Source organism: Etheostoma cragini, chromosome 15 (genome assembly GCF_013103735.1).
Source record: "Etheostoma cragini isolate CJK2018 chromosome 15, CSU_Ecrag_1.0, whole genome shotgun sequence".
NCBI classification, from domain to species: domain Eukaryota; kingdom Metazoa; phylum Chordata; class Actinopteri; order Perciformes; family Percidae; genus Etheostoma; species Etheostoma cragini.
In genome coordinates, this window is record NC_048421.1 from 8796799 (window position 1) to 8809436 (window position 12638).

The window sequence follows — 12638 nt, forward strand, 5'->3', positions numbered from 1 at the left end:
CACACAAACACACACACACACACACACACACACACACACACACACACATAAACACACGTACTTCCACAAGTGAAACAGTGGAAGGAGAGAAGCATGAGGTATACACAGCTGGGCTGAGCCTTGCACCACTAACCTAGTTTGAGAATCTGAACGCAGCATCCGCTTCCCTATCAGTATCTCTTTGAAACTGTGCCACTGCAGCACGCCTCCATCTCTTCCATTTTTCTCACCTAAGCATATCCAAACCAACACACACACACATACACATGCATATACACACTGACAGGTTGCTCAAGAGCCTTGTGTCACATGGTCATCCTGCTGTTCCCTTTGTAGCCTTTCCTAGTGAGAAACAGAACACTGCTGCCACTCCGAATAGCACACAGCCAATGATGGGGGAAAAGGAAAGACTACGACTACAACAACCTTAGCTTTCTTTAAAGCATCAACGGCACAGTCACAGCTCATCCTCTCTCCTTGTTAAAGAAGAATGAATTTTGCATGGTGCAGCAGCATCGTACAGCAAAAAATGGCATGGGGTAGCTGTTGGAAACATGCCCATTTTGCAAAAAAGCATACAAAATAAAAACTAGCAAAGACTGAAGATGTGTTGTAGTAGTTTACTGTCACACTGACCTCCATGAGTAAGTCCGAGTGTTACAAATCCATTCTTACAAGCAGCAGTATTGGAGTATCCTCAGGGGGTGGGACAAGAGAGCTGTGCAAAACACAGTGTGCGTGCACACACACACACACACACACACACACACACACACACACACACACACACACAGGGACAAAGCAGAGATGTACAAGAGTAGAGTGGACAGCAGAGCTAAATACAAAGGTTTACAAGAGTAAGAGCATTTTTTTGGCCTGAATCAGAGTAAACTACAGACTGTGTTGTGTTTCCAGAGAATGAAGCACTGGATGTACTGGCAGTCTGAGGGGGATACACCTTTTTCCTGCATCTTCAACAGGTCAAATAATCTTACATAATTGTTCCAACCCTCCCTTTTCCTGTCCACTCTGCTCGGCCTTCTCTTCCCTTTCCGACAGACAACACTCACACACACACACACACTTTAATGAAAGCCATGAACTCCCACAAAGGCCCAAATGGAGCAGGACGTTCTTTGCCAGAAATTCATTTCAGCACATGACTTCAGACTCCTGGGACCTATTTGCATGCTCTGATTTTTCTTTCCAAAGAGGAGAGAAATAGCTCGATTTGCCTCATGTCTACCCCTCCACGAGCCCCTTGATGGTCTTAATGTGACAAAGACAGATCCCAGTCTGGGACTCTGTTAAGCAGTAGACCCTTACTGCGCAGAGCTGTCTGTTAGATGAAGAGGAAACTAGATACTTTCTTTAAAAAAAAAAAAGTATGTTTTTTTTTCCCCTAAAGGTCTTGCCATCAGCGGCATGGCCACTTATAAGATAACTTCAAACCCTTTTTTATAAAACAGAGAAAACAAAAAGGAGGTCCAAGAGGATTTGCCCACAGCTCATGCTCACTTTAAACTCAGCTTTTTATTCATTCAAGTTGATCATGTTCAAATCCAGAAAGTTGACTTCCATATGGGTCAGTCTGACCTAATGTCTGTTGAGTCTAACTTAAACCACTAAGGGGATGTCATGGGTAAATGTAATGTGCTATCGGATGTTTAGGGAAGCCAAACTCAACAAGGGCTCTCTGTGTTCACTAACCTTTTTATCAAAGATGAAACACACAGTACCGTTGAGCCACATACAGAAGCCAAAAGTATTTTTCTCACAGCAGTAACTGAGCAGTGGTGAAACAAAAACAAAACAAAAATTATTTATCATTTGCAAAACTAACAGAGCCTATACAAATAAGCCATTAAAGGTGCATCTTAAAGGAATAGTTTGACAATTTAGGGAAAGGTCACAAGATCTAGATATTTGGCAGCTCCTATGTTTACTTGTGTCTGACTCCTCGCTCGGTCAGTCTACCTCTTCCTCTTTCACTGTTCCTCCAAAAATGCTTTCCTAGCTTTTCGCTTTGTTTTTGCCGTGATGATAGTGTGAAAAACTCCATCGCTCCCTTGTTAGCCGGTTCCTGAATGGGCGTTTCTATGCAGTGCTGTGAAGCAATTTGTTACATCGCGAGACCTAATATCACCGGGGGGGGGGGGGACCACCATTCAACTAAAAAAAAAAGATGGTTATATAACCATTCCAAGGACTCTAAAGCTGTTCAGTTACGGTTAATTAATACGATTAAAAATCTGCACAGTTCCCCTTTAACTCCAAACAAACAAGTTGTGATTTTACAGCGAGTTAAGTGTCAGGTACAAACCCTGTTGACCCAAACATTGTCTCAAAATGTTGACCTATTCCTTAAAGCAGTAATACCCCTAAAATGTGCCAATGCAATTTGATTAGGTCAGGTAAGCCAGGTTAGGCTGTGTAGGAAAATAATGAATTGTGCTTGAAAAGTGTTTGACTTTATGATGATACTGGATGCAAATTCTGAGGGTCACCAAAGTTATCACAATAATTCCTGATTTCATGACAATCCATAAAATAGTTTTTGGGACATTTCAATGAAAACCACAAACTCCTGGGGGCGCTGACCTGTTCCCCTCAGATCAGGGAGATGGAGCAAACATTTACGCTCTCAGGTTGCAGGAGGTAGGTAAAGAATGTTTTCATACTAGACTTTTGTTTTGCCATTTAACAAAATGCCCTTATTCTATGGATCTGCTACACGGGACACAGAAATTTAACCCAATTTAACCCAAAATTTTCTGAATTTAACATTTCAAACATTGAAAATGATACTAAAACCTTGTCACTGTCAGTGCTGAATCCACTTTAAGTCACCAGAAATTTTGTATGGAGGTACCTAGTACAGAATAGGGGCTATCCTGCAACGTCCCTCTAGTACTCCCTAACATCCTGCAGGGCCCTCAGGTCCTTGACCGTCACACAGGATGCATACAGATCCTTACTGCCTGCCCGAGCCTACTCTGGCTTGAAGTAAACATCCACGGTCACAGTTCTCTGTAGATATCTGCAGTATGGGTGAACTGGGTCACCCCTCTTAAAAGAGTTAAAATATGGACAGGGAAGACATTCAGTTTGAAGTGGTGTGTACTAATAAAGCATTATTTGTTCCTCAGCTCCATGAAGACTTCAGGACGCTCCTCTCTCAGCCACCTGACAGTGTGTGGGCTGTGGGGAAAAGACAGCAGCTGCAAATCTACTCCAAAGACAAAATCACAAATCCTGAATGTAGCAGGAAGCTGCTGGCAGTGTCCTGCAGCCGGTAGATGAATGGCTCAGAGATCTCAAAGCCCAGCTCATCGTGTGCGTCTCTCTTTGCCTGTGTTGGGCTGCAGTGCGCCGTAACCACACACTCACACACTGAATTGCCATGATTAAATGGCTGGTTTTCACAGTGTGTAAATAGAGACTGTAGCCAAACTGTAGCAAGCCATCACAAGTAAGTGATGTGAAGCCAGTGTCTAGCATAAATGCTCTGATTCATACCATGTGGACATGACTCATGAAGTCTCCATTGACGATGTGCACAGAGCTCACCAACTAACTAAGATTACACTGAATCATAGGAGGCAAAGATACTGAAGGTGTACATTTGATGGACTGTCAAAACCAATCATGCAGAACCAGAATGTGTTACAATAAGCTACAATGTAGCAAAGATTTTTGAGCTCTTGTCGGTCTATTGTCTAATGAGCGACTGTTGTGGCAGAAGGCATTGTATTGTTGACTGCCATGCGTGTCAGATGGATTACTGTGTGAGGACCCATTTTCTCTAAGGTTTGTGCAGTACGGCCAACTGTGGTTGCAGAAAAGTAACTGATGACTGAGTTGATGATGACACTAGATGCAAATTGAGTTATCACCATTATTCCGTCTGGATGACAATCCATCCAATAGTTGTTGAGACATTTCAATGAAAACTACAATATTAAACACATGGTGGCGCTAGAGAAAAGGTCCCCAAAAATCATAAAGATTCATATCCTGTGGACTGTGAAAGTCTTTAGAGAATATAATAGCATTGCATCCAGTAGTTGTTGAGATATTCAGTCTGGAACAAAGTGGTACAACAACCAACATGCCAACCATGGTGTAAAGAAGTGCTACTAGGTCTCTTTTTCCAACACAGAGAAGATTTCAAGGAGGTGAAACTGAAAAAAACATAGAGAAGAAGATGGGGAAAAAACGAAAACTGAATCTCCATCAGAAGTATGACCTGGTTTTATGGGAGGTTTTGGACGGCCGCTCGTTGGTCAGTAAGTTCATTATGATTGAAAAGAAGGACTTTCATTGAGAGAAACTCCTGTAATACACTTGAGAATTGATTCAGTCAGAATATCTCACCACCTCTCTCCCTTGCTGTCTTTTTCTGGCGGCACTCCATACTTCTTTGGCCATTTTCCAACTTTGCTCTGGTGCTTCATCCCGTCCCTCTTTTCCCCTCCACACACATCCCCTGTCTCGCTCAATCATTCCCTCTCAGACATCTTACCATCCTTGCTACTATGACTGTCTCACCCTCAATCTTTCCATGATCACATGTTTTTTCCATTCTAATGCCTTTCTTGCTGTCTTTTCTCCATCTTACACCTCGGTGTATCACTCTGTCCACCTCACTCCCTTGTACTTGACTTTTGGCCTGGAAACATGTGTTTGTGTCCCTCCTTGAGGAATGACTGTCAGATATTGAACTTTTTCAACCAACCATCCACTTGCTGAGCAGATCCATGCCTGTTCCTCGCCAGCATGATCGCTCATCTACTTTGTTCTGATAACCCCCAGTGAGCCCAACTCGACTGTGGGCTCAGGTGTGGTTGCGTGGGTGTTACTGTAAGCTGTTCTAATAAAAAGCAGCAGTTTGTGGATGATGTTGCCAACGTTTCAACACAACACTAAACACCAAAACAAAAAAAACAGGAGCTTTGCAGACTTTCTTTCTTGCAGTATCCAGGACAATATTTATTCCAGATGAGACAGCAGACTGTGTCGTAAATCACACACTCACAGTTAGAATTCTACATCATGATCCATCCATCTATTTTCACTGCAAATTAAAGAAAAGGAGAAATTTAATGTGTGTGTGTGTGTTAGCGTGCAGCCATGAATATATGTGAGTGTGTGTCTGTGTGTTTATTTGCTCCCGGCTGTTGTCAGCTATCCATGGTCGGCATCACAGCACCATATGTCTGTCTGTGGGGCTGTGCTGACGTGTGCCACCACTGGAGGCCAGGCTGGCCGCACAATGACAGCTTTATGCCCGCATGCCATGCATTGCGATGCTCAAATAGTCACATCCTGCAGCTCCGCAAGCAGTGAGCATGTGGCACTGATTACTGCTGACTTACAGAGGTGAGACAACATGAGTAATGTTTTTTCACCTGCAGGATTCAGTTTATGATTACAGGCTTAGCAGAGTTTGCTGAACCAGGGGCATTGCCAGAGGGGAGGTAAAGAGTGGCACAGAGAATGAAGATGATACATAGTTGTTGTTAGTATCATTGATGGCTTACTAAACAAGCCCACAGGCTACAGGCCCAGAAGCCCCTGCAACAGAACCTCTGTATAAAGTGACATTAACAGTTTTTTGTTGTCAAGTCAAACAAACAAAAGTTTTGCATTGGCAAACCAACTCAACAGCGCTGCCGAGGAAAGACTGGCAAGTCCACACAGCGTTGTCGATATGGTCTAATCAAACAACAACAAATGGGCACACAATGACTACAAGGAGGCAGAAAATGACCACAAAGAAATGCAAAAATGACCACAAGGAGCGGAAACCAACCACAAAGAAACTCAAAGCAACCACAAAGAGGCATAAAACAACCCCGAACAGATGCAAAACAACCACAGATATTCAGTCTGGGTGTCTTGCTCAGCAGTCTTGTTTTGCCAGACCCTCCTCCAAAGCACGCTGAAGGAGGGTATGGCTACTCCACACAGCATTTGGGGATGGGAGGAAAACGTGCTCTGGTTTGATGGCATTTCTTTAAACCAATCAGAATCATCAGGGCCGGTGCTAAACTCTTCACAGATCCGCTGCAAAATAGTTGTGCAAGAGAAAACTCAGATTGGACAGACAGTCTAGCTAGCTGTGTAAGTTTACCATGCAGACTGCAGAGATCTGAGGACCAATCAACAATATTCCTCATAAATCCACCAAATTTAAATTCCAACACAGAGAAAGCTAAAAGAAACCGAAAATACATATCATGAGCAATCCCAGAAGTGGAACGGAAAGGATATAGACTACTTGCTCAGAGACATTTTGAATGTCTGTGTCCAGAGGCCTGTTTTTCACAATCTGTCCATGGCTGTGGACTATTTGGAGTTACAAAAAGCATCTATCTATTAATAAAAAGTTCATATTAGAATTTTTAAAGTTGCCTATTCTGCATTCTTTTATTACACTGAAAAAAACTAAGCAGCTATTAAAAATGTAGGTATTATTGCCAAGAGCTAACGTTTTAAATGTTTTAACAGTTGCAACATATTTTACATCAAAAGTGTTTAAACCTGCCCCTGCGAGAACTGTGTGGTATGGACTGCAGGCTCTTGTTGCACTGACACATCTGTGCCAACCTATATTTTAACAGTCTATTGTGCCAACCTTAGTCATGAGTCAATGAATGAATATGTGTCTCATGGCTATGCTTGGTTGACAGTGAGAGGACCTGTTGGGCCAGCGTGACACCAGCCCCCAGCTTACAAAAGCTTAGATAGACACAAGTCTACTGGCCACAACACCAATATGACACTGAAGCATGGACAGTCATCATGCTGATACATTCAGCCTGATAATAACATTGTTGGGTCTTCTTAGTCAGCACACTGAAATTAGGTAAATCTTTCTATCTTCACACATCTAGCACACCATGCATTTTCCTAAAACCATCATGACATAACATGAGAGTGTGTGTGGCTCATTTAAGAGACAACTTCATAAAAGTAATCCCATACCAGAAAATGCTGATGGAGTAAAGATGACTGTGTTTGACTGTGGACAAATTAGATAAATGTTGCTGCATGAGCCTTACATAAAAACTAACTTCAAGTCTAAAATCACTCAAATTATTGACCAAAGTCAGTATAACATTATTGTTATTATTATCATTATTATTATTATTATTATTATTATTATTATTATTATTATTATTATTATTATTATTATTATTATTCCTATCAGCAGGCTACAGAGGCACGTGTCTCCTGGATATTATACTAAAACAGCTAGAATTCCTTGGTCTAAATTTCATTGAACGAATCATACCTTGGTTGTCCTCGTCCATGTTTTCAGTCTTTAAATCAAAGATCCCCCAAAATCGGTTGCAGAAACTTCCGTTGTGCGAAAAGGGGCTCTAATATAGCCTACAGCAAATAAGCGTCCTAATTTCCAGGACGCTTTTGGTACACAGGTTGTCTCACGAGCAGCGTATTTCTTTTAGGAAATGTAATGGCCATTTACGCCTCCCTGTCGCGAGGCAGTCCCTCCGGTGCCGTCAGTCAGTGAGCGGTGTGTATCTGTAGCAGCAGCGGCAGCGGCAGCGGCGGTGTCTTTATGCCCACAGTGATCGAGCGTGTATTCGTTATCCCTCCCTATACGCTTTCACTCCACTAGTATCGGGCGAGTAGTTGGCATGGCTGCATCAAGCTAGCCAACACACACCTGGAGCAATGGCGGAAGTACACACAGCTGTGTTTTCAGAGTGAAAGAGTCAATCAGGTTTTATGGGTTAATCAAGTAACGTTCCTTTATTTTGGAACTGACAACAGGAAGTGTTGGTGGTGCTCTGTAAAACTTGACACTATTTGTTAATCGCATCCCAGCTCCTACACAGCCCGTGCTCTGCGCGTCAGCATCTACGGTCGGCGTTCATCACCGATCAGCGCACGTGACTCCAGGCTACACTGAGATTATACACAACAAATGCCCATATAGTCTAGTAGCCAACTATGTTAACGCGACAGTGTTGAGTACATCAAAGTAGTATTGCAGAAATGTGAAGTATGGGTCCCCGGTATATATAAACTGCTGGATGCTAATTTGCATTAACAATTTGCATAATTAGCATTATTAGCTTAATTGTCCATTTTGCACTGTATGGCCATATTCTACAGTATGTGAGTGGTTTTACAGGTTTTAGGATGCTGTGAGGATGCTGATTTCATTTCTGGCATTTTCAGATTTCAAAGAGCTAATTATAGTTCATTCTTGTATTTATTTAGGCAAATTCTGATTACTTTATGGCATAATTATAGGTTTTATTCATGGCAAACACAATAATCTTACATTTCCGAATCATGAGTGCTATTGTGAATGCTGATGCATTGTTTTCAGGGTGTAGTGAAGCTGAATCCCCTCCTTACACTTTTGAATATTCAATGCTTTTTGGATAAATGATGACTCTTTGTTTGGCTGAATGTTATGTATTTCTGCGGGAAAAAGCAATGCGGATATTTAAAAATATTTTGGATCCTGCAACTGTACAATACGTACTAATAGGGTATCTCTTTATGACACCCAAAGAGATGACATCACCTAAGCCCATCACCATGTGTGATCAACAAACTATGTACAAACATACACTATATGCATGCCATAGAAGACAGGCCCCGCGAGTCGCTGGGAAAACACCCAAATGGCGGCCCAGGTTGATCTGCAAGTCGCAAGATCCAACAAGGACCCAGTTACAACTCTGCCAGATGCAAGAATTAAAATTGAGTCTGGGCAAACCGGGTCAACCCGCCAGACGCAAGGCTAACCAAGACCTCCCCACCACACAAAGCACACACTGGCTACCACCTTCAGGCAGACTGTTATGCCTCACAATTAATTAACAAAAGGCAGCCTCATCATCGTACTATCCTCGTCTGTTCTGTCATCATCTTCTCCAGACCCTTTATCCCTCTCTTTGTGTTCTTGGTGTTGTGTAAGTATGTTGCAGCATATACCATCATTGCCTTTGCAGGAATAATAACTGGTACAGGCAAGACCTACAGCTGTACAGCTGCACTGTGCAGATGTGCAAGGTTTCAACCCGGCTATGGAACCACAGCTGACAACATCTAACAACGAAGGAGGAGCAGCTGGACTTGAATCCTGGGTGGACATAATCAGTTCCTCTCCTTCATTTAGGCCCATCCTCTTGTCCCATTCAAACAAGGTGATATCCACAGCTGGTGGATCAGGCTGGTCTGCTGCTTTCTGTAGCAGCACCTGAAGGTGGGCACTTCTTCCATTAAGGCGCATATTTCTAATAGCCTAATGTTTTTATTGATTAAACGACATGGTATTTGAGGTAGGCTACTTTACTTGAATCTTTTCTTTTCATGACACTTTCTACTTCTACTCCACTATTAGCAGAAGGAAATTGTACTCTTTGCTCCACTACATTAATCAGGCAGCTTCAGTTTGCACACAAAATATAGCCTATAAAATATGTTAATAATGTTTTATTATGAGTTAAACTACCCAAAAATATGTCTAGTACAGCTGAAATTAAACCTCATGTCGTTGATTAACAGAACAGTTTTGATCGTTTCCAGTTTCTAAAATGTGAGGATTTTTTTGGCATTTTTACTAATACTTTAAGTAGGCCTACAATTTCCTAATGATATTCATATACTTTTATTTAAGTAACATTTTCAATGCAGGACTTACTTTTAACAGAGTATTTTTATAGTAAGGTAAGTACTCTTTCTTAAGTAAAGGTTCTGAATACTTCTGCAAATAGAGTAAATTTCCTTTGTACAGAGAGTCAGGGTGTGATTATTATACTATCAGAGATGGGAGAAGTATTTAGATCCTTTACTTTAGTACAAAAGTACAAATACCAGTCATGAATTCAAAATGTTATGTAGGGTAGTTTAGGTAAGTAGGGTACATAAGCCTACAGGAGTATTTTAAGCAAAATGTACTCAAACTTATTTTTTATGTAAGTTAAAGAACTCATTATGCAAAATCATTCCTTTGAGAGTGTTTTTATTAATAATACATTATCTCAATGAATAGTTTTGAATTAATGTTGTAAATTGCCATACACTGTATACATATATACTACTATATACACTACTGGTTAGTTTAATAGTAAAATACTGCATCCTATTTCATAAACTTAGATGTTTTGTCTGTATGTTATTAAATGTTATAATACTCAAGTAAAGTAAAGCAAATGCAAAGTACCTCCAAATTGTAGTTAAGTACTTGACTTGTGGACAAGACTCTTACATAAGGGAGCGATCAGGTTAGGAAACAGTGGGATGATGTACACACACACACACACAAACACACACACACACTGACACACATACACACAAACACACACACACACACACACACACACATACACACACACAAACGCACACACATAAAGAAAGAGAGAGAGAGAGAGAGAGAGAGAGTTTGTTTCTACAACACACGTGGTTTCAATTATAACATTCCTGCCTCCACAAAGAAGGAGGGAGTCTCACTTCCTGTCTGCATTACTCCAATGGTCAAACATGAACAGATGTGTAAACATGTTCATTCATTTGTTTATTCATAGGTGTCTCTTTTGGACAAATGTTTCAATCTCAGTCCTCTGTCCTAAACAAAATGACATTCTCCAGACATAACACAAACAGTCAAACGGTTTTCCTGATCTCTTGTAGTGGTGAAGTTAAGACTATAACAATTTTACTATGTCATTGTTTTGTTAAAGTAGAAAAAGAAGCAAATGACTAATTTAGTTTCATATTTAATCGAATTGATTTTCAAAACATCATCCATTGTTTTGTACATTTCTACTTAAAGTTTGTTTCACCATCTTCCAAAACGTAATGGTTTCTAGAGGATGAGCAGAAACTGAGAAGCTCAGATCAAGTTCACATCAAGAGGACTAAACAATCCACTGAACCCCCTTGATCCACCACAATCTAGTCTGGCGCAGTCTAGAAACTGGAAACTGGAGAACTACAGCGAGATCCTGAAGTTACACCTGTGTAAACGTGCCCTAAGGTGAGGGTTTGGTGTGAATGTATCAGATATTTGGCTAAATGCATCCAGTCAGTTTGTTTTATCTGCACTCTGGCATGAAACCAAGGTTGTGAAGACTTAGCCATGTGTTTTAAAGGAAACTAAATTCCTGGAGATGTGCGCCCTTTAGTAGGGTGGAAAAAACAAAGGAAAACAGGGGAAAGGGAATGTTGAGTAAGAGGAAATCAGGGTAAAGCCACTTCAGTTTGAGACCCAGGAAGCGTCTTTCTCCCGTCAGTTCTGCTATTTCTCCCGTCAGTTCTGCTAGTTTTAAGGTTTTACCTATGAGGTGGATTGATGCAAAGTAGTTATCACACAGAGCAAGCCATGATTTGAATGTTTTCTAAGTAACAAGTGGAATAGAGCTCATATTTATAATGATGCCCAAAGCTTTGGGATTATGGTTAGACAGATTTGGTGTTACTGTCTTTTTATGTCAGTGCTGGACCGGGTCAAGCTGAGCATCCTCATTGAAGTCTTATAAGTTCCATTAAAAGCAATTAGATTCCTGATTCTCTGGCACACAAACACACTCAGTACGCTCTAATCCACAGTAACGTCATGCTAATGTGTTCATGAGTCATGAAAGAAACCGCTCGGTGTGGCCCAGATATCCTCAGCGATGAATTTAAAGCTTTAAAATCAACACAACATCAGTTTGGTCCAGTCATTTTAGAGTGTGTGAGACAACTCTTTTCAGGTCAAAATCCCAAAACGTCACAAAGTCAGCACAGAGTAAAAAGGTCTGTGGCTTAAAGTGAACATGTGTGGGGTTTTGGGGGCTTTCTGTCTCCAGGGCCACAGACATACCCCCAGGGAGATGCACGTCTGGCAGATTAGGCCGACCATCATGGGAAACGTCTGTGGTACTCCTGACCGACTTCACGTGACCTGATTGAGCAGTCATACCACTTCATATGCTCCAGTCACCACGGCAATGCCCGCAGGGTGATCACATCCTCCCTTTAAAACTGCCTAACTCATAATTATACAACACACAGACATATAAAAAGCCCTGTTTCTCCACCTCCACCTGCCCCAAATCCCTCCCTCCATAATGTAATCCAGTGGAATCACATTCTATAGCACAATCCCCACCACCCACTCCTCTGTTCAAAGTTGGGGAGGAAATTATGGTTCCAAACTACAGGCGCTTAATATTTAGTGCCTTTGGTGAAGGATATTATGCTGATTCAGAGTTGAATTTAAGAGTTCCTCTTCCATCATCCTCTTTCTGTTTATCCCCTAAATCATGGCATAGACTGTTCTAAACCAGGGATGTGACAGGGTTTCACACCTCCTTCCTGTTCTGAAAGGTTAAAGGGTTAATCTCTGGCGTGTGTGACAGAAGGTCACAGGAAGCAGTGCAGCAGGATTTCCGCCGTCCTTCATTTGGTTTTACGTCCAGCTCTGCATCTTGACCGCCATCTGATCAAAGAGCAAAGTTCAGTTGATTTTCTGCACCCAAGGACACATATGAGTAGAGTCTTTATTTGGACTCTGTCTGCTGGGCACAAAGGCAGCAGTGTACTCGAGAACCTGTGTGTGTGTGTGTGTGTGTGTGTGTGTGTGTGTGTGTGTGTGTGTGTGTGTG

At 41.6% G+C, this 12638-nt stretch overlaps 2 protein-coding genes across 2 annotated transcripts in view; both read right to left on the reverse strand.

Moving 5' to 3' along the window:
• The window catches only part of LOC117958344 (cytohesin-3), a 31813-nt gene extending 24145 nt beyond the window's left edge, over positions 1-7668 (reverse strand). Inside the window, exon 1 of the mRNA XM_034894666.1 lies at positions 7301-7668. Within this exon, the coding sequence (XP_034750557.1) occupies positions 7301-7319 (19 nt within the window). The 5' untranslated portion in view covers positions 7320-7668. The remainder of the gene's footprint in view (positions 1-7300) is intronic.
• A 4283-nt stretch (positions 7669-11951) lies between these two features.
• Positions 11952-12638, reverse strand: part of LOC117958740 (serine/threonine-protein kinase 19-like) — a 16672-nt gene continuing 15985 nt past the window's right edge. Inside the window, exon 8 of the mRNA XM_034895339.1 lies at positions 11952-11973. The gene's annotated coding sequence lies outside the window, so the exon portion shown is untranslated. The remainder of the gene's footprint in view (positions 11974-12638) is intronic.